Genomic DNA, 27,540 nt, shown 5'->3' with positions numbered 1-27,540 from the left:
CTCCCTCTGCCTGTGTCTCTGCCTTTCTCTCTCTGTGTGTGTATCTCATGAATAAATAAATAAAATCTTTAAAAATATATATATATAAAAAAATGACAAACAGATTTGGGGGGAAAAAAGAACCCCAAGAAATGAAAGCTAGACTAAAATTATATATCTTATGAAGAGGTTTAACAACATATTAGGCCCAGATGAAACAAATGAACTAAAAGTTGGATTTACTGGAATTATGCAGAATGCAGGAAAGAGGAAAACAGGTAGAAAACCATGAAGCAGGAGTTTAAAGACATGGGGTGAGCGGGGGGGTGGGGGTGGGGGGGGGCACCTGGCTGGCTTATTTGGTGTAGCATGAAATTCTTGATCTCAGGGTCATGAGCTCAAGCCCCATATTGGGCATAGAGCTTGCTTAAAAAAAAACAGACACTGGGGGATAGAGTAGGAAAAAAATAACATAACCAAAGTCTCAGAGGTAAATATAGAATGGAGCAAAGGCAATAGCTGAAGAGACAAAGAGAATTTTTCAAGACTAATAAAAGATATTACGTTGTAGATTTAAGAAGTTTAAGGAATTCCAAATAAATCTGTATCTACTCTTAGATCTTTTGTTTTGTAAAATTTTATTTATTTATTCATGAAAGACAGAGAGAGACAGAGGCAGAGACATAGGCAAAAGAAGAAGCAGGCTCCCTTTGGGGAGCCTGACATGGGACTCGATCCCAGGACCCTGGGATCATGAACTGAGCCAAAGGCAGATGCTCAACCACTGAGCCACCCCTAGTAAGAACTTAAAAATGGCCAGAGGAAAACCAGGTTTGCTTCAAAGAAGGGATAATGAGTCTGACAGTCTGACAGGACTTCATGGAAATGATAGAATCCAGAAGTTAGTGGAAGGATATTCTTGAAAAATATCGTCTATCCTGAGAGAAAATAACAGTGCTGAGAGTGCTGAGAGAAAATAACCCCAGAGAATCTTAAACCCAGAGAGAATATTTTGCATGTAGGAGGGTGAAATAAAGACATTCCCAAACAAGTAAAATCGGTTATTTGCCACCATGAGATTCTCACTAAAGAAAATAATTCAGGAAGCAAAAAAGGGATCTCAGATGTTAGAATGGAGATATAAAGAAAGAGCACAGAATAAAACAATTAAATTAAAATGTCTTATATAGAGTGTAAAAAAAACCAAATAAAACCAAAATTAAAATACATGACAACAATAACAGACAAGTTTAGAGAGAGGGCATGGATGAAAATATTCTAAGGTCTTTGTGTCATAGAGGAAATAGTTAAAGATAAGAATTTTAGCTTTTCATAAACTAAATATACATTTTGTAATTACTGGATAACATATAAAAGTAAAAAATCAGAGTTTTAAAAAAACCTCCTAACTAGTAATAAAGGGAGAATGGAATGAAAAAAAAAAAAAACACCCAGTCAATCCAAAGAAGACAAGAAATGAATAGAAAGAAAGAAGGGGCAAATAGAAAGCACAAACTAAGATGGAAGATATAAATCTAAGAAAATTCTCGCATTACAATAAATATAAATGGGGTAAATGTGCAGCTAAAAGACCAAGATTGTCATCTTGAAAAAAGCAACAACAAAATCCAACTAAATGCTATTTATAAGAGACTTTTCTAGGACACAGAATATAGAAAAGTCAAAAGTAAAGGAGTGGAAAAAGATACAAATTCCAACAAAAAAGAACACCCAAGCTTTCCATGTTTAGAGATATAATAGAAAGCTCTCCAGCATGCACCTGGGAGGTTTGGGGGAGCATGTTTGGTCTCAGCTTTGTTCAGACCAACCAGCCTGTGATGTAGGAAAACCTGCTTCCCTCTCAGGGCCTGTATTCTCATTACCAATGGGTGGACTGGATGACATAATTGCTGACATTCTGTGAGTGCAGACATACAGGAAAGAATTTGAAGGAAAGGGCCAGAACTCTCAATCAGTAGGGGCAAAGAGATGTATCACAATCAACACAGGATAGTCTTCAAAATGTAAATTATGTGCCATCCATACACATACTCTTTGGACAATAGAATCTAGAGGAGTTCTTGCATGTGTATAAAAACCTTCTTTTCCAGTTTATTCTGAAGCCACCACCTACCTTCTCACCCCAGCCTAAGGCACTGAGAATCCCTAAATTCTCAGGGAAGAAGGGGAAGAAAATGTACTGGCATTAAGAATCAGGAATGTTAGTTCTCAAGGTACTGTGATCCACATGGGACTGCAGAAGGAGAGACAGACGCAGGAACTTTGGCAAAGTCACTGCTGAGGGATCCCAATGCCTGGAAAATGTTACGATGTGAGGGTCCATTGGCAGGAGAAATTCCCAGGCCCTAGAACTTCCCTCTAGCTGCAGGGACCCCAGGTAAGACTGTGGATATCATGGTACTACTGGGGAACATCGTTGACCCCTCCCTGATGCTCATGAGATAGAGAAATCCTAAGAAAGTTGAAAGAGATGAATTCATTCTGTTCCCCAGTCCTTGTTCTGTGGCTTCTGGAGAAGGAGAAGCAGGTACAGGAGGCCCCCGGGTGCATCTCCAAACTCACCCACATCCTGCTCATGTCACTCAATTCATTTTTGTATCTCAGGGAGTCCTTCAGGACCTGGAGAAGGAAGAGAACAGTTGATGAGAGAAGAGAAGGCAAGGAGACAGAAGATGGTGTGAGATGGGGCTAGGGTTGGCAGACAGGCTAGCCAGAGACAAGCCCGCCTCTAACCAGTAATCAAAAGGACATGAGAAGGAGGCACTTACCCCCCTCTATGTGGGAGTGGGTAGCGCCCCTTTCACCCCAGGCGATTCCACTTTCCCCACATGGATCCCTGGCTCCCTGGCTATCCCCAGTAGCCCCAGGAACTCACGTTCGGGTGTCCATCTCGGAGAAGTTTGTGAAACACGTGGCAGAACTTCCAGCAGAGGACAGCGTTGCTAGAGAGGGGCAGCCGGTTGACAACAGACCAAAAGGTCTGTGCCCCTTTCTCATGGTGGGTGCCCAGGATGCATGGTGAGGGAGGGTCATGGAAAACATAGGCACAGGTGTTTTCCAATTTTTTTTTAAAGATTTTATCCATTTATTCATGAGAGATACAGAGAGAGAGAGAGAGAGAGAGAGAGGGAGAGAGAGAGGCAGGCACAGACACAGACACAGAGGGAGAAGCAGTCTCCATGCAGGGAGCCCGATGTGGGACTCGATCCTGGGTCTCCAGGATCAGGTCCTGGGCCGAAGATGGCACTAAACTGCTGTGCCACCAGGGCTGCCCCATTTTCTAATTTATACAAGTGTGCTCTGGGCCAGCGGTGGTCCTGGTTTGCCTTTACCGGGGAGATGCTTTGGTTGATATCAGAGCTTTGCTGTGGGAGGCAGACTCTGTCCTACCCCTGGGTTTGCTGCAGGTGTGAGGGGGCCTTCAGGTGAAGAATGACAACTCACATTTTTAACAACACATAAATGTGTCTCAAAGTTTTTTCTTATCCAATATTAAGAAGTGAGGGCATGCTTTAGCTCCTCATCAGGGGCCCTGGCCTTGGTGGGGCACCTTGGCTCCTCTTCCAGGCAGCCTCTGACTCCTCTCCATGTAGGGATTCTGCTCTTTTCCATGATTCATTTTTTTTTATTCAAGTATAGTTGGCACCCAATGTACATTCATTTCAGTGCTTTGACAACCTCACATAGCTATGGTCTGTCACCAGATGACACTATTTCAATACCACTGGCTGTATTTCTGATGTTGTACTTTTCACCCCCACGACTAGTCATTCTATAATTGTAAGCATTTTCCCAAAACGTAAAATGACTCTTACACCCCACCCCTTCTATAAGACTTCCTGGTCTCATTCAGGGTGAAGTTCAACTTTCTCCCTACACCTTGCACTGGCTGTATGTGGAATCCTGGGGCCACTTCAACCCGAGATCCGATTCCAAACACACCCACGGACTCCCTGCCATGATCTGCATGTAATAAAACTCCATCTGGTCTCGCGTGATTTTAAGTTAGTGCCTCTGTAATTAGTGAGTTCCTTTGGGCTGTGTAGAGGATGTCCCCATTTCCTTTGTAACTGTTTGCTTATACCCAGTAACTGGGCATCATCAACTTGAAGGATAGGTCTTTCCCAGAATGACAGGCTTCTTTGTCAAGGCTTAGGTAAGATGCAGAGTGCCATGTAGGACAGAAAGACTTGCCTTGGGTCAGAAACTCTATGACTCATCCAGAACACATGTTGTTTTGCTTCTGAGCTGGAAGGTATCATCAAGTTCCTTCCCCAGAATGATATTTGCATTTCGAGGCGGGCCAGCTAGAATAGAACACAGACTTCTGGGTCTGGAAGCTGATGTCAGCTTTTGGTCTTAGAGGGGTTTCTGAAATAACTACAGTGTCCCCTGAAGCACTAGCCTCCTTGGGCTAGATGAAAGCCAAAAGGAGAAATGGACAGCTCCTGACCCCTCCCATGGGCTGACCTCGCACGGCAGACTGTGGTTACTCTACTGAGAGCAGTGTACTGAAACAGAAGCTGGAGCAGGTGCAAAGCTAGCCAGGCACCCTGACTTTGAAAAAGGCAAGGGGACCTTTCTGTCCTTTGATTTCCTAAGCATTTTAAGGTACCCATTGTGTGTCTGGCACTATAAAAGGTACTCAGGGATATTATAAATAAATAAATAAATAAATAAATAAATAAATAAATAAATAAGACAGTCCCTAGTCCTCTGGGAGTAGACACATGGTGGGGGCGATGGGGGAAGTTACACATCCAGGGTAAATGGTTGTGTGAACAGCAATTCTGATGTCAGACTTCCAAACGCTTATTCAGCTGGCATTGAGGGTAGTTGATGGGTCTCCAAAAAAGAAATCAATAAGGAGTAAATGTTTTGGGATATATTTAGGCTTTAAAACTCTACTTTTGGAGTTAAGCTTTTCAACATTTATCTGCCTCTTCAATTGGTGAGGCAGAGAAACTCACAGTCGGTTAGAACTAGAATTTTCGAATGACAGACAAGGGGATGAAGGCTCATGGAGGCCCTGCTGGACCCACTTGAAGCTCCAGAGCAAGCCAGGCTACTACAGAGGTGGGATTCCAGAATCTCCTTCTCATGCCCCTTCTGACACCCCCAGGTATCCCTGGAAGAGTGTACGGTGGACCTGCCAGACCCCGTCCAGAGCATAGGCCTCTCACAAACCATATCTCTTATTTTATATCTCAATACTGATCAGTATTCTTAGCAGACAGGGATCAGGACTGAGTAAATCCTCCTGAGGAAGTCAACTGGGCCACTTATAATGAAGGTTTTTCTTGACTTGGTAAAGCAAGGGGACTGTGCCTTTCTGGGGATAAAAGGGCAAAGTCTAACTAGGTTCGCTATTGGGCCAGGTTTCTGAGGTACCTGGGAGACATTCTAGAGTCCCCATCCTCTAGCAAAGCCCTAAAATACAACCAAAGTATCTTCGCACCAAAGACAAGCTGCTTTCCCACCAGGAAAGAACAGTACATGCTGTTAGCAACGCTTCCCAATGGCCTGCCATGTGCTAGGCATGATGCTGGCAGTGCGGGACTTATTTGGTCATCTCACCCAGAGGGTCTTCTCCGGGGGTTAAGGTGGGATGGCTTTAACATGAGCTGTTCTGCCGTGGCTGTGTCACTGCCACCGTGATGAGCCCAGGCAAGCAGCAGCTGCTCATCCCAGACAGAAGCCCAGCCCCCACTGGCTCTGGGCTGTACCCTGCTCCGACCCAGCACACACAGAAATAATGGCTTCACCCCCCTGGCAGCCTCGCCTTTGGAACTTTGGGGATTCTATAGCTCAAGGGCAGATCCCAAGGGATCCCAGAGCCAGATGCAGGCTGCACTTCCCTCCAAAGCTGCACCCCCTGAGGGTGGCTGCCCAGGGCCTAACTTGGTGTGGGGGCAGGGTGGGAGGAGGTTGGTGAAAACCTCTAAGCCACCAGTTCCCTAAGCTGCTTTGAGGTTCTTCTTCCCTGCTGACTTTGGGTGAACCAGCTCACAGGTGGATCTCATTTCCATGGCTGAACCCCTGCACCTGGGTAGTAAGGCAGCCAAGACCTTTGTTTGGTTTTCAAGCTCGGAGTCGGGGAAAGGATCATGTTCCCAAGGGGGTGGGCTGTGTGGCCCCTATGCACCAAGTGCAAGACTTGGTGTACTTTGACCACACTTGTGAAAATCCCTCCTGTGCCCCCGGGAAATCTGTCAAAGAGAGGTACGGATGTGGCAGTTCTGAGAAGGTAAGTCCTAAGGGGATTGGGGTCCTTGGGAAGCAAAAGAACAGAGCGAGAAGGTGGCTTTGGTCCCTTTGCCCTGATGAGCTGTGGTCTCCAAGGCCAGCTGCTGCCAGCCAAGGCCGCTCAAACCCCACTGGAGACCTGGCCAATGTGGGGGTTCCCCTTCCTGCAGCTGACTAAGGACACCTCACCCCGACCTCAGTCCCCACAATTTGACCCGCCTTGGGGTTGGTCTTCCCAAGCAACATCCAAAAGGATATTTCTGGCATGTTTTTCCTTTACAGCCACTTCCTGCGTATTAATGGCCTTATTGATGCTGACAGTCTGAAAAACAAGAGGGAGGGGGAAGAGAAAGGAGGCTGAGATGAATAAGCTTCTAGAATGTCTGAGACCCTCCCAGGCACCCCACCCCTCTCTCTCCCTGTAAGGACTCTTCCCCAGATCCCCGAGGACCCCTCTGTCCCGGAGGTCCTGGTACAGGGCCTCTAGCGGGGGGCAGAGGTGGGCAGAGCCCCCAGGCCAGCTGGCCCAGGCTGTCCTAAGGCAGCGGGCTTTGCTGCCTGGCATTGGCTGTGCCCAGCTGCTGTGCCCGCCTGCCACTCATTCACTTGGCACAACAACATGGCAATTAAAGCCTGCACAAAGGGATGCTTTTCATCCCCCAGGGAAACATTATTTCTCCGGGAGCAGGAGGAAGAGGCGCTGAGATCAGGGAGCGGCTGTGGCCCAAAGGCCATCCAGCCACCCCTCTCTCTCACCGCTAGAACCTTCTACAGAGCCTTCCCCCAGCTGGCCCAGGTCTGCAGAGGTCACTCTTATCTCTCGTTTTCCCACTCCTGGGCACCTTCCAACCCTACCCAAATCCCCTTTATTTATTTTTTATTTTTTAAAGATTTTGTTTATTCATGAGAGACAGACAGACACAGGCAGAGGGAGAAGCAGGCCCCATGCAGGAGCCTGATGTGGGACTCGATCCCAGGACTTCAGGGATCAGACCATGGGCCAAAGGCAGGCACTAAACCGCTAAGCCACCCAGGGATCCCCCCCTTTAATTTCCTCACTTGTGTAGCGCATTAAAAATATTCACTCCCTTCCAGTTGTGTTAAAAATCGTAACTCTCTTTGGAATTTAGCAAAGCACGTGTACATAGGAGTACAACTTAACACAAACGCATAAACAGGATCATAACATGTAGGCTGTTTAAATATAGGTCCTTTCCTTTTTCTGTTTTTCTGTGCTCCTCTTCCAGAGATGGCATTCCACCCAGAGCCATGTTAATGTGCTATGTATCATACACACTCATGCACATGCACCTCTCTGCCTACCGAAGGGGTTAATTCCACCACTGTTCTAGAGAAATGGAATCGTCAAATACAGACTTTTCTACATCCTACTTTTCTCACTTGAAAATACGAAAAATTCTCTAAGCAGGATAGCAAAATTCTAGCTCATTCTTTATTTTTAATTAATTATTATTATTATTTAAAGATTTTATTTATTTATCCATGAGAGACACACACATAGAGAGAGGCAGAGGCACAGGCAGACGGAGAAGCAGGCTCCCCACAGGGAGCCCCATGTGGGACTCATCCCGGACCCCAGGATCACATCCTGAACAGAAGACAGACGCTCAATTGCTGAGCCACCCAGGTGCCCCGCTAGCTCATTCTTTAAAAAGACAGCATAATATTCCATCGCATGGGTTGGTGTGATTTATATAAACATTCTCATACAGGTAGGCAATCGGTTTTTCATTGTTGTGGGGTTTTTTAAATCACTGTAACCATTTTAGTAAACATCCTTATTTATACATGTATCCTTATTAATTGATGCCTTCATTTCCAACAGGTAGATTTCCTAGAAGCGGGGTACACTAAGTTAAAGTGTTGTGTTGTTTTTTTTTTTTTAAACTTCTCATTATGGAAAGATCCCAACACAGACAAATTGAAGACTAATCATCACTCACAGCCCTCAGAGTCAACCATTACAAACATGCAGCCAAACCGGCTTCCTTATGGACAATGGTTCACTAACATTTCTGTAAAGGGTCAGTTAGTAAATATTTTAGGCTTTGCAGGCCACATGGTTCTCCAAGCAAGTCCTCAATTCTGCAGAAGCTGGAACACAAAAGAAGCCTCAGATACTAAACAAATACGTAGCAGAATGAGCATGGCTACAGTCCAATAAAACTTTATATACAAAACTAGGCAGTGGTCTAGATTTGGCCTATGCCTGTGAGTGTACTGACCCTTCCTTCCTACCATCAGCCACTGACCACCTTGCTTCCTGGATCATCTAAGTAAAATCCCAGGCATTACATCATTTTATGAGGAAATAGTTCCGGATGAACCTTTTAAGCAGGAAAAAAAAAAAAAAAAAAAAGACAATTTACAAATTAACCATAATACCATTATATCACATCTAAAATTTTAAGGATACTTCCTTAACATCATCAAATGATTAATGTACATTTCCACTGGCAATGTACAAAAGCATCCCGGTCACCATCTTTCTTGTTTGTCATGGTGACATTTCGCTGTGACTTTATTTTGTATTTCCCTGATTGCCAGTGAGTTTTGAGTATTTCCTTACATGCTCTCATGGTTGTCAACTGCCTTACATGGTTACATATGCTCACCTCAGCTTTGATAGCTTCTCCTGCCCCTGGATCATGCTGGTAGACTCCTACATTGTCTAAGTGTTTGGTTTTTTTTTTTTTTTTAATTTTTATTTATTTATGATAGTCACAGAGAGAGAGAGAGACAGAGACACAGGCAGAGGGAGAAGCAGGCTCCATGCACCGGGAGCCCGACGTGGGATTCGATCCCGGGTCTCCAGGATGGCGCCCTGGGCCAAAGGCAGGCGCTAAACTGCTGGCACCACCCAGGGATCCCGTTTGTTAGTTTTTTTACGTTTGAGTCTTTATCTGGGAAAAATACATACCTATGTACATGTAAATGTAAACATATTGTACAAAATAGGTTATTTCTAGGCTTTATCAGGGTATGTTCTTTCAAATCTGGTTTGTATAACTTTGGGCTGTTTCGTTTTTTTTTAAGATTTTATTTCATTTATTTGAGAGAGAGAGAGACAAAGAGAACAGAGAGGGGCAGAGGGAGGAGAGGGACAAGCACAATTACTCCTGAGTGCAAAACCTGATGTAGGGCTTGATCTCATGACCCTGAGATGATGAACTGAGCTGAAATCAAGAGTCAGACGCTTAACCAGCTGAGCCACCAGATGCCCCTGCACTGTGTTAAGTCTACTTTTTCAGGTGCTTTTTTCTTTCCACTCTCCAACAGCATCAAGCTCTGTTGCGCGTTGAATTGTGTCTCCCCCCAAAAAGATGTGTTTGCATCCAAACCTCCCCAGTACCCAGCAATGAGATCTTAGTCAGAAGTAGGATCTTTGCAGATGTAATTAGTTAAGAGGAGGTCATAATGGATTAGGGTGGGTCCTAAATCTGGTATGACTGCTGCCCTTAGAAGATGACCACGGGAAGACACGGGGACACACAGACACATGGGGTAAGACACAGATGTGAAGACAGAGGCAGAGATTAGAGTGAATCACCTATAAACCAAGGAATGCCAAGAAAGCCATCGACCACCAGAAGCTTAGGAAGAGGCAAGGGAGGATTCTTCCCTAGAGCCTTCAGGGGGAGGACAGCCCTGCCGACACCTCGATGTTGGACTTCTAGCCTCTAGAACGGGGAGAATAAACTTCTGTTCTTTTTTTATATATATAGATTTTATTTATTTATTTATTTATTTATTTATTTATTTATTTATTTATTTATGAGAAAGAGAGAGAGAGAGAGAGAAGCAGGCTCCATGCAGGGAGCCCAACATGGGACTCGATCCCAGATCTCCAGGATTACACCCCGGGCTGAAGGCGGCGCTAAACCACTGGGCCACTGGGGCTGCCCTGTTCTTCTTCTTCTTTTTTTTTTTTTAAATATTCTATTTATCTATTCATGAGAGACACAGGCAGAGACACAGGCAGAGTGAGAAGCAGGTTCCCAGTGGGAAACCCGATGCAAGACTCGATCCCAGGATCCTGGGATCACAACCTAAGCCCAAAGCAGACGCTCAACCACTGAGCTACCCAGGTGGGTGCCCTACTTCTGTTCTTTTTTTTTTTTAATTTTTTTAAATTTTGATTTATTTATGATAGTCACAGAGAGAGAAAGAGAGAGAGGCAGAGACATAGGCAGAGGGAGAAGCAGGCTCCATGCACCGGGAGCCCGATGTGGGATTCGATCCCGGGTCTCCAGGATCGCGCCCTGGGCCAAAGGCAGGCGCCAAACCGCTGCGCCACCCAGGGATCCCTCTACTTCTGTTCTTTTTAAGCTACTCTATTTGTGCTGTTTTGTCAAGGCAGCCTCCAGAAAGCCTCTACCTAACATAGGGTCTTCTCCCATCAGAGGTAAGGCCAGTCAAGGCGGAATCTCACATGTGAGATTCTGTGACAAAGAAGTGCAAAGCTTATTCCCCTCCCTCCCAGGGAGGCCCGGTGCCAGCTTCCTCTTCACTAATTCTTGCTTGGACCTCATTTCTCAGCTTCTGTCTCGAGGCCCATCCCAGGTCACTCTCCCCACCCTCACCCCTCATTGACTCCCTCAGGTGGGTTACGGTGGTTTAAGCTATGTTTCTCCCTGACTCCAGAGCAGTGACAGGATCCTGGCTGTAGACGGCCTCTGGCCAAAGCCACCACATTTACTGGGCCCTTAAAAGGCCACCTGATTCCATATGGAAGTATAAGGGGCATAAAAATGTAAAATGACAACAGACCCAGGTGTGCTAAGATGCTGGACTGGATGTAGTCAAGGTCTAGGGGGTTTGGTAGAGGCAGTCAGTAGTATGGGCTACAAGGAAGAGGAGGAATCCGTGTTAGCCAAACATGCTAGAAATCATCTCAGGGCCTTGAGGGGAGTCATGATGGCCGGGGTTTAGATTTATTTTACAAATATTTCTTTACACTGACTAATGACCCCATTGCCCAAGCTTGTGGTCATTAGCAGTCTTATTCACAAAAATAAGAAAACTGGAACGCCTGGGTGGCTCAGTGGCTGAGCATCTGCCTTCGGCTCAGGCTGTGATCCCAGGGTCCTGGAATTGAGTTCCGCATCGGGTTCCCTCACATGGAGCCTGCTTCTCCGCCTCTCTCTGTGTGTCTCTCACGAATACATAAATAAAATCTTAAAAAAAGAAAAAGAGAGAGAAAACTCAACATCTTAAAATTCCCCTAAACTACATAAAATAATACATCATGAGTTTGTAACTACAGATCCTGTATGTGTTTGTGTGTTGGCTGAAAATGCTCTGTGCTCTAGATATTGACAGGAGGGGGAAGCTGCTGGAAACCATGCTACTGCTCCAGGAAGACCCCGTAGGGGAAGATGGTGGTGGTGACCTGTCCCAGGTGCTGTGATTATCCCTGCAACTTACCTACTTCTCTCACATACACCTCATTCAGACTCAGGGTCATCTAAGATTCTTCCATAGGAAGGCCAAGCAACCTGGGATGCCTGGGTGCCTCAGAGGATGAGCGTCTGCCTTTGGTTCAGGTCATGATCCTAGGGTCCTGGGATTGAGTCCTGCATTGGGCTCCCTGCAGGGAGCCTACTTCTCCCCCCTCTGCCTATGTCTCTGCCTCTCTTTGAGTTTCTCAAAAAACAAACAAATAAATAAATAAATAAATACAAAAATAAATAAATAAAATCTTAAAAAAAAAAAAGAAGGCCAAGCAATCCTCCCAAGGTTATACTATTTGATTCCAAACCTGGTCAGCTGGATCCCTGAAAGCCTGGCCCTGAACCTCCGTGACAGCTCTGGATTGAGGAGGGGCTGGCAGGCTTGGGGGCTTGGGGGCTGCGTCTAGGTTGGAGTCATAGAGGACAAGGCCACCGGGCGTGAGGAATGGCTGGGAACAAGCAGGCTGTGTAGCTGGTGGGCAGAGTGGAGGCAAGAGAGGGATGGGGATGGAGTCAGAGAGGGCAACGAAGGGATGGATATGGAGTCAGAGAGGGCTTCTGAGCTCTGAGCGGGTTGTGGAGGGGCAGCAGGGATGTGTAGGCCAGAGTAGAAGAGGAAGGGGCCTGCAGGAGGAAGCTAGTGACCACAGAGAATGGAGAGTAGAGCCTCAGTCAAGATGACAGAAATAAAAATAGAGTCCAAGAAAAGGTGCGCCTTAAAACGAATTTTTTTTCTTCTTAAGATTTTTATTTATTTCTTTATTTTGAGAGAGAAGGAGGACAAGCAGGGGGAGAGGGACAGACTCCACCCTGAGACTTCCCCAACACAGGGCTCGATCAACCTGAGCTGAGCTCGAGATAACAACCTGAGCCAAGATCAAGAGTCGGACATTTAACCGACTGAGCCACCCAGGTGCCCCTCTAAAGTGAATTTCAATGGGATTGGCCAATAGGAGCTCCTGGGTACAGAGGACACTGCAAGGGAAGCATCAAAGATGCTGCAGAGATTTGGAGTATAGAAAGGTGAGGGAACAGAGGCAGCAGGTCTCAGGCGGAGAGGACCCTGTAAGCCGAGGAAGAGGCCAGGATGGTTCTGGGTGAGAAATAGCCTAATGGGGGGCGGGGGTGCTTGGGTGGCTTAGTGGTTGAGCATCTGCCTTTGGCTCAGGGTGTGATCCTAGGACCCGGGGTCGAGTCCCACATCAGGCTCCCTGCGAGGAGCCTCCTTTTCCCTCTGCCTGTGTCTCTGCCTCTCTCTCTCATGAATAAATAAATCTTAAATTTTTTTTTTTTGTTGTTGTTTAAAAAGGGGAAGTCAATGAGCAGTGGTAATGATCACTAAGAGAATGGCAGGTAATGAGTGCTTGCTGCCAGGCCCTATGCTAATAATAAGCATTTTGTGTGAATTATCTCATTAAAGTCTTCTAATTCTACATTCTCCAAGTAGGTGAGTATTAGTATTAACCACCTCCATTTCACAGACAAGGAAACCATGGCTTACAAAGACTAAGTAAATTGCCCAAGCCTCTCCACCAGCAAGCACTGAGCTGAGACTCAGACCCCACCATGTGGCTCTGTAGCTCAGGCTTTGAGTCACAATCCCCACACTAGACATGGCCCTCCATGCTGGCGGCACAGAATCAGAATCCAGATGATTTCCACCAATTGGAAAAATGGGTTAAATTTCCCAAGATGCAACCCAGTAGGTATAAAGGAGATTCCCTATATTTAGATCTAACTCTCTGGCACAGCGGAGACAGGACTTAAATCAGCACTTGTGAAATGTGTTAGGTGTTTTATTTTGCTGCTAAATTATTAGAAGCAACATTCTCACGTGGTTGATCAAAATGCAAATCTGAGCTCTGGATGTATTAAAAGGAGCATAGTGTTTAGAATGAGGGAGGGGATGGTTCCAACTCTCAATGTGGGATCAATTCACGCATAACACACTATTTGGTTTGAGGCTTTATACATTATGTGAAAAACTGACCACTTCTAGAAGAGAGTAACCTGGATTGGGATGAACCTGGGAACTGAGGAAAATTTAGAGGAATATCAACATTCTGAAGGGTGGTCATGTAGGAAGGAAGAATAACTCCAAGGATCAAACCTAGACCAATGGGTAGAAGTACAGGGTGGACTTAAAACCATCAGGTGAAGAGAGAATTCCCCATTAGAAGTATACAGGCAGAGGGATGGCAACCTATCCTCAGGGTTACTATGGAAAGGACTCAGGCTGGATTAGATGATTTTTAGGTTCCTTCTTCTTTTTAGATTCTGTAAAGGCCCTTCAGATGATGGAGGGCTTTGCATATCAGGATATCCATCAATGATGGCTTGATGGGTACTAAGGATCCATAGAAGGCTCTTGAGCAGGAAAAGGGCCTGATATAAAAGCCCTTCCATCCTCCTGGGTGTGAGGAGTTACCTCTCCAGTGCCCTGAGGAAAGTATGGAATAATTTCCATGTGCAGATACAGTCACAGCCCCCAGTGGGAGTCCAGGACACTGACAAAGGGCCTAGCCTGGCAACAGGCCGCAGATTGAAGTTTCTGCCCAAACCAACAGCTACGAGACATCCGCACACCCTGCCTGCCCTGTTGAGGACTGCCCCAGACCTTTCTCTGGCAGCTCACAGGAGCTCCCACTTTACTGCAGCTGACATGCTCCAAGTTTCTGACCAATACTTCTCCACGTACAAGTGCCCCAGAGGAGAGCCAAGCCCATGGCTGTAGGCAGGCCACCCCGATTCTGAGCCAGGGATTTATTGGGCTCGTTGGCAGGGCTGAGCCTCCGCATTCTGGGCTCATAAAGGCAATCTGTGGGTCCTTCAGGGCCCTCGGAATGTCAGACTTGGGGGCATATCCATGGCATAAGTTCCCGGCTATGATGAGTTTCCTGTGCTTTTGTCAAACTCTATGCTTCAGATGCTACCCCACGTCACATGCACTCACTTCCTTCTACATTCCAAATCCCAGTTGTCTTCCCAGGGTAGACCAAACCTTATCCTGTAGACTGGCCAGAAACTCTGGCCAATAATTTCTACTTTCCTAGTTTTTGTTTGTTTTTGGAAATTTTTTATTTAAGAGAGAGAGAGCACGGGGAGGGACACAGATGAAAGAAATCTCAAGCAGACTCTAAGCTGAGTGGGAAGCCTGATGCTGGGCTCAAGCCCATGACCTCAAGATCACGACCTGAGCCAAAACTAAGAGTCATATGTTCAACTGACTGAGTCACCCAGGGGCCCCTCCTACTTTCTTTTTAATTTCAATTTCTCTTAGTGTTTGACACTTGGTATGTTGCCTCACCTCCCCAGCGAGATTAATTTAATCCCGAGGGCCAAGACCTGTCTTCTTCCAACGAGGGCCCTTAGGCCCACAGCTACTAAGGCAGATGCAGAGTCTTAATAAATCATTAGATTATTAAGGATTGATTGCTTCCTAGTGTTCCCCCCCTCTAAAAAGCACCAGGTATGTGATGATTCAAGGTTTCCTGAGAAAATACATTTCCACTTCCTCTCCTCCCCAGACTGTCCTTGAAGGAAGTCATCAGGTTCTGAAGCGGGCTATGCCTGCGACCGGGCAGAGGGTGGGAAGTTGGGGCTCGATTTCTTACCTCCGGTCTAGGTTAGAGAACATCCTCTGAGAACAGGCTGTGCTCCAGATTTCCCTGGAGTCACACAGGACCTATGACCACACAGAGTCCCCCCTGAAAGAGCAGCATTGTCCATGGCTTCCTGGCCCAGCTGGCCCTTGTGTCCCAAGCTGGTTCCGGAGAGCCAATTATCAGCAGGCGCTGCGGGAAGGGTGACTTTCTCCCAGTCTCTCCTCCCCCTCCTTCTGCTCCATTCTCCGCTCCTTTAGGGCAGCCTTAGCCAGGCTGCAGCCAATGGAAAACCTGTGGGGCCCTGTTTCTGCAGGAAGCAGGCCTGGGCTCGGCCAGCGGGGGTCAGCTAGGCACTGCCTGGTCACACACATAGCGCCTGGCAGGGGCCTCTTGCTCAGGCTTGCAAAGGTTCCACAGCAGGGCCAGGCGGAAGAGAATGTGTGGGGATCGGGGCGGCAGGTCCTGAAGCAAGAGACTGGAAGGGCCCCTGCCCAGGGCCATGCAGAGGGAAATGTGAGACTAGGTGGGGCAGAAGGGAAGAGGAGAAAGTGAGATAGAACGTAGGCAGTGGGGGCAAATGGGTGGCTCAGGGGTTGAGCATCCCCCTTTGGTTCAGGTCATGATCTGAGATCGAGTCCCACATCGGGCTCCCCATGGGGAGTGCTTCTTCCTCTGCCTGTGTCTCTGCCTCCCTCTGTGTCTCTCATGAATACATAAGTAAAATCTTTTTTTTTTTTTTAAGAAAGAATGCAGGCAGAGAAAGTAAACACAAAGAGCATGCGGGGCGCAGGTGGCTGAGCAAAGTCACAGGTGGCGACCGCCAATGGCCCCAGGAGACTACTGCCCACTCAGAGGGCTGGGAATTATGGACAGCTTCCAGTGTGCTTCCCTCATCAGGTTTGGAAGTCTGAGGTAAACAAACCAGAGGAATGATCCTTCGAACACCTGCAAATTGCCCTTGGGCATATCACCCTTCTCCCAACCAGCCTGCGTCCCTGCCACAGCCTCCACGAGCCCAGTTCAGCCAACACAAGGCTGAGGGGACCTTCTTTCCACATACCTGATGCTGAGGCAGAGGGCAGAAAGGGATCCACTGAGCAGCCAGCCCTGTCCAGGGAGGGCTGAGGCTGGCAACAGGAAAGGACAGGGTAAGATTCTAGGGACGCATGGCACATCCTGGTAAAGTTGGGCACAGCTTAAGTTCGTGACTGGGACATTGAGCCTAGACCAGGATGGCAGAGTTCAGAACCAAGTTGAGGTCACAAGAGCCTGAGGGAAGTACAGTTGAGGCACAGAAGAGGAAATGTGGCCCTTCACACTGGGAAGAGAATGTGTGGGGATCGGGACAAGTGCCTTCAGCACTGAGACTGCTCTGGCCTTGGCTGCGGTATTTGGCAGCTGGTGTCCCTCAAGTCTTTTTAAATCTTCTCTCTCTCTGTCTTTTTAAGTGGGACACGATCCCAGGACCCTAGGATCATGACCTGAGCTGAAGGCAGACTCACAACCACCCTGGTTACTTCCTGCTAAGGGTTTATCACAACCTGAAATTCCTTTGTTAGTTGATTTGCTTGGTCTTTCCCCACCCAATAATGATCTCCACCAGGGCAGGTGCTGTATTCTCCTCTGGTGCCCCTCAGTGAGTACACACAGCCTGGTGCTCAGAAGGGCTGATGGAAGAAGGCCTGGTCTGCCCAGTCCTCTCCAAGCAGACATCCTTGTCAGTGCTCATTATCATGTGTACTCCCCTCTCCTGTCTAGGATGCCTTATCTCCCTCCTCCAAGTCCCTCACAGCTCTTCAGTTAAAAATCTTGTTGGGGCACCTGTGTAGCTCAGTGGGTTAAGCATCGAGTCTTGATTACGGCTCAGGTCACGATCTCAGGGTCGTGAGATTGAGCTCCCTGTTGGGGCTTAAGATTCTTTTTTCTCTCTCTCTCCCTCTGCTTGCCCCACTGTCCTTTCTCTAAAACAAATAAAATATTTTTTTTAATTTGAGAAGTTTAAAAAATGTCAATCACTTCTGTAACTGGGGAGGTGTACAAGCTTGTGTTGGGTGGAAGAGGGTGGCCAGGCTGGTTCAGCACACCTCGATACGGCCAGAAAGCGGTACTCAAAGTGGAGAACACTGGTGAAAGCAACCCAAGTATTCATCCATGGAGCAATGGATAAACAAGACATGGTCTCTTCACTTCAGCCTTTTTAAGGGAAAGAACCCCCACCACACACTATAACATGGATGGACCTGGAGGATATCATCCTCTGTGATGTTAGGCAGGACACAAAAGGATACATATTGTTTGATTCTGTGTATCGGAGACCTAGAATGGTCAAATCTGAAGAGCCCAAGGAAGAACGAAGAAAGAATGGTGGGTGCCAGGGGCTGGGAAGAGGGGGGAAAGGGAATGACTAATGGGGATGGGGTTTCCTGTTGGGTGATGAAAACTTTCTGAATTTAGATAGTGATAATGGTTGCACAACACCATGAATGCACTAAATGCTACTCAATTATACACTTTAAATTGGATAAGATGGCAAATTTGAGGTTTTGTGTAAGATGATTTTTTTTTTTTTTTTTTGGATAATGTGGAAGACGCTGAGGAATCATGACTTGGAACACCTGTCAGAGGTAGTGCAGGGCCACTGCCTAGGTTGTAAGACTATGACTCTGCAAGCCCAGCTGGGCCTTCTGCACAGACTGGCATGGACAATCTGTACAATTGGACCACCTGGCGTGGGTGTGGGGTGCTGACCTAAGTGCTGCTGGACAACACAAGCTGAAAGAAAATGGACCCTGCTATCCAATAGTTAATTGTAGGGAGATAAGGACCATCCTTCTTCCTCTTCCTGTTCTTTCCTTCCCTCTTCTCTGACTGTGCAATTTCAGCAATGCTTTATGAAAAATGAAACCAGTATGGGTGCATAAGCTACTTATCGCCTACATCTAAGGAGTGGCACAGCCTGATGAGTGGTACTCAGAAAGCAAAAGCCAAAATGAGATGAAGCTCCCTGAGAACGTGGAGGACCCAAAAGGGCTATCTTATCACATGAAAAGCAAAAAGAACTAGAAGGGATGGGCACATAGTTTTCGGCCAGTGGTGCACCGTGGATAATAAACTCCTATTCTACCTCTGTCTTTTCCATCCAGAAAATCTTTGAACTGAAAAAAGGCAGAAAGAGCAATGAAAAGGAAAACCCAAGATGAATCAGGAGACTGTCAGAGAGCCCCCAGGACTGAGTGAGGTTGAGCTTCTGACTTGGATGAGTAACACAAAAGGGATGAAGGGAGCAAGAGAAGGTGATGCATCCTCTAGACTCTAGGGCAACATTTCAGAAAAATCAAGTAGACAGGGTGTGTGTCTGAATTTCCAGCATTGAGGCATCTAACAAAGTTTCTTATAACATCTCATAGACAAGGACAAGAAACTAGGACACCAGGGTTGCAAACCACTGACTGCCAGTCGAATGTGGCCTGTGAGCTAAGGTTGGTTTTTGCATTTATTTATTTATTTTATTTATTTATTTATTTATTTATTTATTTATTTATGATAGTCACAGAGAGAGAGAGAGAGAGAGAGAGAGAGAGAGGCAGAGACACAGGCAGAGGGAGAAGCAGGCTCCATGCACTGGGAGCCCGACGTGGGATTCGATCCCGAGTCTCTAGGATCGCGCCCTGGGCTAAAGGCAGGCGCCAAACCGCTGCACCACCCAGGGGTCCCCGGTTTTTGCATTTTTAAAGGGGAGTGGAGGCAGGGAGGAGGAGGAGGAAGCATCTGGTCACAAATCCAAAAATGTTTACTATCTAGCCCTTTGCAGGAAAAGCTTGCCAGGCCCTGGGCTAGCTGGAAGAGCTTCGAGGCAGCTGTCCGTGTTGGCAGGTGCTGATTATTGACTACAATCACCTTGGAGTAAGGTGTACCCATGTCCCAGACCTGTGTCCACCCCCGTGTTTACCAGTGTGAGAGTATACAGAAGGCACAGTGACAGATCCAAGCAATGTCTGGAGCAACTGCAAATGCGTCTGGGTGATAGCAGAAGGGTGTGATCATGGGTGAGCCCAACTGTACATGATCGAACAGTAAATTCCCAGTATGTTTGCTGAGTTAACAAGACGATGCAGCCACTATCATAACATAAAATTCAAGAAACTAATTTCATTTTGAGCTACCTCAACAGAAGTATACGATCAAGAACAAGAGCCAGTCCTTGGTTTCATGGCTTTTCAACTGCACTCGAGAGTACTGATGCAATCTACCACATGCCAGACATCCTCTGAGGCAGCGGATCCGGCATGCTGCTCTCGGTGTCCCATTCAAGAGGAATACTGATAATGTGGGTGGGTGCAAAGCAAACCAACTAGGATGGAGAACCACACAAGGTCAGGTGAAAGAAGAGAAATTAGAGCAAGGGGTGGCAGGAAGCAGGGATGAGCAAGGAATGGCACCAAGGTCTTTAAATACCTCAATTCTCAGCACCTGGGAAGTGGAGGACCTCAGGGCTCCAGTGCAACCCAGCAGTGAGAATTAAGAGAAGCAGCATTCTGTGTCCATCATCCTCCAACCTGGAAACAGTACCAATGTCCTTCAACCTGGGGGTGAATGAACAAGATGGGGTACAGCCACGCCACAAGAAGCTACTAGGCAATCAAAAGAAACGAAGGATTGATTCACACTAACAACGTGGGTCAATCTTCAAAGTATGATGTCGAGTGACAGAATTTAGACTCAAAGGGCCACAAACTGCAGGATTCCATTTATAGGACATTCTGGAAAAGTTAGAATTTGAAGAATGAAAAGAAACCCAAAAAACATTAAAAAAATAGGTCGCTGGTTGGTAGGGGCTGAGAGTAGAGGAGGGCGTGGCTACAAAGGGGCATGAGGGAATGTGGGGGATGATGGACCCATCCTAAATCTCAGTCGCGTGGAGGTTACCTAATTGCATGGGACTGTCGGAACTCATCGAACTAGACACCAACAATGGTAAACTTTAATGGCATATAAATTACATTTCAATAGACCTGGCTTTAAAGATAAAGATAAAGCGAGTTCAGCAATAAGTAGACAGGAGACCTTGGCAGGTGGACACTGATGCTTGGTCTGGGTGGCAGGTGTTCAGCTGTCAAAGGAATGCTGACACAAGATGGTCTTCCAGGCCCCCTATGCCTTCTGAGCCCATGATTCTGGCAGGAATAGAGGAACGGGGGAAGGAGACTGAGAAAAAACGGCCAGCGAGGCAGGAGGAGAATCAAGGGGTGGGGGTTACCCCTCTTGATAAAGAGAGTGTGTCAATGCTGCAGGGGCAAGTGGGTAAGGACTCAGGATTAGTCACAGCTGGTGAATGATGGAGGCAACATCTGTGCGGAGAGGAGAGGATGGGAGGCAGAGTGGGAGGCAGTCTAGACAAAATGAATGTCTCCTCACTTCCCAGGGTCCAGGGTTCAGGGATGGGGCTCTGGGCGCAGGCTCCTCATTACCATCCTTCCCTCCAGGCCCTCCCACGGTGTTTCCATTGGAATGGCAGCCCCGAGGCTGGTTCCCCTTCCCCAGACGGGGTCATATGAATGAGAACACACAGGCACAGGATCTTTCCAGAATGAAAAGGTAGTGGGCTGCAACAACCATCTCTTTTGCCAGAGACAGATACAGACGTGCCTCGATTTACTGCACTTTGCTTTACTGTTTCACAAACACTGCATTTTTTTCTTTTAGAAATTGATGAGTTAAAAAAAAAAAAAGAAAGAAAGAAAGAAAGAAAGAAAGAAAGAAAGAAAGAAAGAAATGGAAGAGTCTGTGGCAACTAAGACTGCATCAAGCAAGTTAAGTATCAGCATCATTTCCCCAAAAGCATTTGCTTACTTTGTGTCTCTGGTCACATGTTGGTGATTGTTGCAATCTTTCAATTTTTTTTTCTTTCAAATCTTTTTATCGTTATCATATGTGTTATGGGGATCTGTGATCAGAGATTATGACTTGCTGAAAGCTCAGATGATGGTTAGCATTTTTTAACAATAAAGTATTTTTAATTAAGGTATACACATTTGTTTCTAGACATACTGCTATTGCACCCTCAGCAGACTACAGCACAGCATAAACATAACTTTTTTTTTTTAAATTTTTATGATAGTCACACACAGAGAGAGAGAGAGAGGCAGAGACATAGGCAGAGGGAGAACCAGGCTCCATGCACCGGGAGCCCGATGTGGGATTCGATCCCGGGTCTCCAGGATCGCACCCTGGGCCAAAGGCAGGCGCTAAACCGCTGCGCCACCCAGGGATCCCATAAACATATCTTTTATATGCGCTAGGAAATAAAAATCTCATTTGACCCTGCTTTATTGTGATATTCATGTCATTGTGGTGTTCTAGAACTGAACGAAGGAACCAGCAGTTCCTCCAAGGTATGCCTGTCCCTATCCTTCCTTCTCTGAAAATGATGCAGGATGCCTGTGAATCCTGAGAAGAGCACTCTCCCTTTCTACACAAGACCCCTCTCCCGTCTGCCCGTCTGCTTGGCTACTAGTCCCAAGGGTCCTCTTACTCTTACTCCAAGCGGCCAAGTGAGAGCCCAGCCTCCCTGCTAGAACACCCCTCCACACTTGCCATCCTCTGGGAGGCCTTCCCAGATCATCCTGTCCCCTTGCTGTCATGCATCCTTCCTACTCTGGTTTCCCTGGCCACCATGCTAGGAGCCCTCCAGTTCTGCATCCCCGAAGATCCCCAGATCTTTTACCTACAGCCTCCAAATCAGACCATTTATTATGGGCACTACAGATGACAGAATGGGAGGGCACCCCACTTTGTCCCTGCCGACCTGGAGAAGCCAGCACGCCATCTTCTGTCACCTCCATGGTTCCAGCCTTACCGCCCGGTTTGACAATGACTACTGCCCCAAGAGTCCCCTTCCGCCAGGTCATCCTGTCATATCCTTGGGCAGAGATTGCCATATCACCTGTACTTTCATCCCCTGACCTAAAAGCCCATGCCCACCCTGCCCACAGACTAGCAGCCCAGTTTCTGAAGAGGGCCACTCCTTTGCTCCACACCCCAGGCATCTCCTTCCATGACTGCTTATTGTGGGGTGGGGGTGGGGGGCACTTAGACCTTTGGAAGGGTCTGGGAGGCAGGGCAAGAGGGTAGGTACTGAGATCCTCAGTCTCCTTGCCCATGTCCTCTCTGCCCACCTGCTGTGGCTTCGGGCTGGCTGCCCCTCCACTACAGTTCTGCTTCTCTCGTCACAGAGGAAGCATCCGCTCTGTCTCCCAAGCAACCCAAACTGCAATGCCCCGCTCACAGGTGTCACCCCAGAGAAATGCGTCGTGGTCACTTTCCAGGCACGTCTGCCTACGGAGTCAAGCCTTGGGTGGTCCCATGAGACTTTCGCTGATCATTCACTGCTCCCTGGCCACGCCTTTTTGCAATGCCCCTCGCCTTACAGAGAGACAGCTGCTCAGCAAGAGCGGAAACCCTGAGCTGTGTCTTTCCCTAAACCACCAGCACTGCCAGCTTCCTCTCCTCCCCTCCCCTCCCCTCTGCCCTCCTCCCCGCCCCCCACCTCTCCGCGCTTTCTCTGAGGTCGGTTTTGTCTCTTCTCTTTCAGTAACACAGAGCACTGTTTCTCCCACTATCTCAAGCCCCAAGGGGGAGGTGGTGCCTGGCTGACAGGGGGTCCTTGGGCATAGGAACCGCCCATTCATTCCCGGCTCTGTGTCTTCCCAGAGCCCTATTCCATTTGTCCAATGAATGAGCCAGGAAGCACTTGCCGTATCCAGACGTGCCAAGGCCTGCTGTTTCTCCCTCAGATCTCTATTTTTAGATTCAGATTTTTTATTTTTGGTTCAGCTTCTACCATACACAGCCCATCTCACGCCCACTTCACTATATTCGTGGCCCCCACCTCTAGACTCTACCACAAACGGCCCCAAATAAAGCCACAGGAGTAACTCTCCTCATGTGTTATCCCAGCTAAGGAATCTAGGGTGGCTCCTGATCTTCTAGGGTTGAAACTCTTCAATATGACTCCAGGGCCCTCCTGCCCCCAATTCTTCAGCTTCATTTCTCACTCCAGAGGGTGATCTTCACGAATGCAGTTTATAAACAAACAGAACCCCACTTTATGCAATGGGGTGGTGATGCAAAGATATCTCTCTTATTTGAGTCTAGCAAGTCATTCCGTAACTTTAAACATTCCCAATTTACCTGTTTGGCTCATTCAAATATGTGAATACCAGGTTTGATTGAATAATGATGACAATAGCATTGCCAGGTTTCGTTTTAGTCCTTTCTAGCTTCAAAGAGCTTTCATATCCAGGGGCACCCAAGTGGTTCAATGGTTGAGCATCTGCATTTGGCTCAGGTCATGATCCCAGGGTCCTAGGATCGAGTCCCACATCAGGCTCCTCACAGGGAGCTTGCTTCTCCCTCTGCTTATGTCTGCTTCTCTCTGTGTCTCTCATGAATAAATAAAATCTTAAAAAAAAAAAAGACAAAGAGCTTTCATATCCACTATCTTACAGATGCTGAGAAAACTTGGGGAAGGGGAGGTAGGGCACACTTAACCAGTGGGCTCAGAGAGGTCAAGCCACACACACAGCAGGGCTGGCACCTGCCCTTCTGAGTCAGGCACATATTCCATATCCTGCCAGTTAGCTAGGGATAACTGAAACTCTTAGCCAAAGCCAACTTGTTTTCTAAGCTTCTGCGCTCTCACCTAGACACATTAGCTCAAAGGCAGATCTTTTCTTTTCTTATGAAAAGTTGAACCTGCCCTACTAGCAGGTGTTACGATCTCTTGGTCCAATGAGAACCAAAAGGAGAAATTTCTCAGAAAACCTCAAGTGGAAACCTGACCCAAGGCCAAACAGCCTCTAAACAAGTCAACCTTCCATTGTTTTCAGGAAGCAGGTTCTGGTCTTAGATGCCGCCATACTTTTCCACCAAACCCTTAACACACTGTTGGGTTCTCTCAGAGGGACACATTCTGGTTTGAAGGGAAACAGAGATTGGGTGGTAGGCCCATGAAGCCCAAGTTCATTGTAAACAGGCCCTCTGGAGAGCACTGGGACAAAACTCCACCTAGCAGTGTGGCCACAGGACCTTGCCCTTATCTAAGAGATCTGCAGGGTGCATGATGGACTGAGGGGGGATATTCCTGATCCCTGAGCTCCAGCCAGTCCTTTAAGAGTCTATGGTCAGATTCACACTGGCCACCTTTGGCAAAACCCCAAAGGGGATATACATCCACTCGTCAGTCCTGCAGAGGATAAGCTCAGATGCAAGAAACACAAAATAGCACATGGCTGTCTTTTTGTTCAGTGGTTCCCACACTCAGTTGTGCATGGCCACCACCTGAGAACTTAACCCCGAGCCCCCAGTACACGTTTGCTCACTCCTGATGGACAACCCTGCTCTACCCCCAGACTGCATCCATTTGGTCTGAGATAAGGCCACTGTTCAACGTGCCCTTTCATTCTGATCATGCTACAGAAGAACATTCTATGTCAGAGTCTAAGGGAAAAAAAATCCCAGCCCAATAACTCAGCCAAAGGAAAAGCAAAAATGAAGCTGGGGAAGAATGTGGGCAAAGAGAAAGGGAATAACACAGATAGCGGGGAAAAATGGGACATGTAGGTTTCCTCACCCCAGACTAGCATACTTTGATTTAAGTCCATATAACATTTTGGGGGGAGGGAAAATATGAATTGACACTAAAGACAAATTAGAAGATTATTCATTTTACAAAAGAATCTAGCATTAGATTCCTTTAAATAGCAATCTCTGCTAGTGCATTTAAAATAGGATTCCATTTACAGAAGTGTGATTTACACAAAACCACATCTGTTACATAAGGCTCGGAAAAATAGCTCTCCTCCCATGTAGTCTGGCCAACTATAGAACTGGCCCCATTACAGATGGTCATCTATTTTCTTCTCAAAGATACCCAGCCCAGCTCTCTGGCACCTCTTTCTATATTTCACCTGATTCTTAGGGACCATTCAGATTTCTTCCAGGCTTCCCGAAGCTCAGGAAGCAACTGCTCCAAAATCTTTACACATTCACCAATTCATTCGACACTATCGTGTGTGGGGCACTATTCCAGGAATACAGCTATGCACCAAAACACCACATCTCTGCCCTGTGGATCTTCTTTTTTAAGATTTTATTTATTCATTTGTTTGAGAGAGAGAGCTTGCGAGCACATGCGTGGCAGTAGGGAGAGGGGAAGAGAGAGAAGCAGACTCCCTGCTGAGCTTGGAGCCCAATGTGGGGACTTGATCCCACAATCCTGAGACCATAACCTGAGCTGAAATCAACAGTTGGACATCCAACTGACTGAGCCACCTGCCTCATGGACCTTACACTGGAATGGGAGAGAGGGGCTGACAGTGAAGAAACAAATAAAATCTATGGTGTCTGAGATGGTAATAGATGCTATACGGCCAAGAATGGGGCTGGTGTCATAACTGTATACAGGGTCACCAAAGAAGGTTGCACTAGAAGGCGACAGAGGCTGATGAGGAAGCAAGCCTGAGAGATACTTTGGGGAAGAATTCTAGGCAGAGCCCACTTGGCAGGAGGGGGGTTAACTGTGGCTAGAGCCTTGCAGTCAGAGGTGGGAGAGGCCAAATGGCAAGGGGTCATGCAGGCCACTGCAAGGACCAGCCTTTGTTCTGATGGAAACAGGAGCCCCTGAGAAGTTTTGAACAAAAGGTGCCATGACCAGACTCCTTTTTTAGAGGACCCCTCTGGCGCTGTGCTGGCACTGCAAGGACAAGCAGGGAAGCAGGGGGAACAGCTGAGATGCAGCTGAATTCGGGCCAGAGATTACGGAGGGTGTCCAGGCCAGGCTGGTTGTGGTGCAAGTGCTCAGATGTGGATGGATTTGGATAGATTTTGAAAGAAGAGCTGACACAGTTTGCTGATGATTTGGACATAGGGTGTGTGGAAGGAAGTCAAAGATGGCACCATGATTATATATGCCAGACCAGTATGCAGGACTGAGTTCTCACCAGCAAGATAGAGAACCAAAGGACGAATAGGTAGGTCTGGGGCAGACATGATCTGGTTTGGGCAGGGGAGAGGGGGACATGAGATGCCCATCAGATACACCCCGAATGGAACTCTAATTGGTCCAAGGTGGGGTGGCGGGGAGCAATCCTAGAATTTGGAAGAGATTTGTGCTAGATCAGTTGATTTGGTAGCCATCCACACATAGATGGGATTTAAGTCTAAGATTAAGGTAAGATCACCAAGGAGTGAGTGCAGATGAGACCTCTGGGGACAGCCTGAAGATACCTGACACTCAAGAAAAAGTTGGGGGGAATGAGGAGTGGAAACAAAAGAAACAGCCCATGAGGCAGAAGGAAAACCAGGAGTGTGGCACTCCAGAAGGCACAATGAAGAGATGTATTTCAACAAGGAGCGATTGGTTGCGAAAGCTACCAAGAGATCAAGCAGATGACAGCTGAAAATTGAACATCATCGTGACCTTGGGCTTTTTGGTAGAGTAGATGGGGGCAGAGTCTGAAGGGGAACTCAGCAAGAAGGGGAGCTGGAGGCAGCAAGGGCCAGCAAGGAGGATGAGACCGGAGGAGGCGGGGTTGCCTAGTTTTAAATGGGAGAAATTATAACACGTTTGTGTAGACGTGAAGGTCAGGAATGGAGTGCCATTAGAAGGGGGAAAGGGTCTAGTGCACAGGAGAAGCCAGCCACCTTGTCACGCACCAGCACAAGTCACAGAGTATAGACACAGGGGTCAACAGATGGCTGCCAGGCGCTTGTGCAAGCTTTCTCAGGGTTATGTCTCTTTTCACAATTGACACAGGAAGCAAGGTCAGGGGCTGAGAGTGAGGGCAGGGGAGGAGAAGGCAGAAGTGTTGTCTAGGAAAGTGGGTGAGTTGCATCGACTAGGGGAATGCGTGGGCCTGCCAGGGAGCAGCACCGGAGGCCCGTTACATAGCAGCCTGAAGAAAAGAAATGAAGCCAGCCCTCTCTGCCTCCTCTTCCCCCTGCCAGTTCTCTCCCATCCCCTCCTCGTTTCTCACGCTAACTCTTCCCCTCCTTTCCACTGCCTTCCAGCTTTAGAACTGCTTGGACCTCCATGGAATCGATACTGATACACTTGATCACTTCTGTGTGCTTCTTTTTCAATGAGGCCTTTCAGGAAGGAGACACGAAATTGGTGCTTGCTTTGGCAGATGTGTGTGTTGCAGGGAACGGGGTGG

At 47.3% G+C, this 27,540-nt stretch overlaps 1 protein-coding gene across 2 annotated transcripts in view; it reads right to left on the bottom strand.

Annotated features, from left to right (window-relative positions):
* HIP1 (huntingtin interacting protein 1) overlaps positions 1-27,540 on the bottom strand; it is a 158,404-nt gene that overhangs the window by 45,700 nt on the left and 85,164 nt on the right. For both annotated transcript variants that reach the window (XM_055340514.1, XM_055340515.1), the window contains exons 2-4: positions 6,505-6,568; positions 2,876-3,018; positions 2,563-2,619 (exon numbers count right to left, since the gene is read on the bottom strand). In XM_055340514.1, the coding sequence (XP_055196489.1) occupies positions 2,563-2,619; positions 2,876-3,018; positions 6,505-6,568 (264 nt within the window). The remainder of the gene's footprint in view (positions 1-2,562; positions 2,620-2,875; positions 3,019-6,504; positions 6,569-27,540) is intronic.

This window comes from Nyctereutes procyonoides, unplaced genomic scaffold, assembly GCF_905146905.1.
Source record: "Nyctereutes procyonoides isolate TBG_1078 unplaced genomic scaffold, NYPRO_anot_genome, whole genome shotgun sequence".
Classification (NCBI taxonomy): domain Eukaryota; kingdom Metazoa; phylum Chordata; class Mammalia; order Carnivora; family Canidae; genus Nyctereutes; species Nyctereutes procyonoides.
This window is presented reverse-complemented; position numbering and strand designations above follow the sequence as displayed.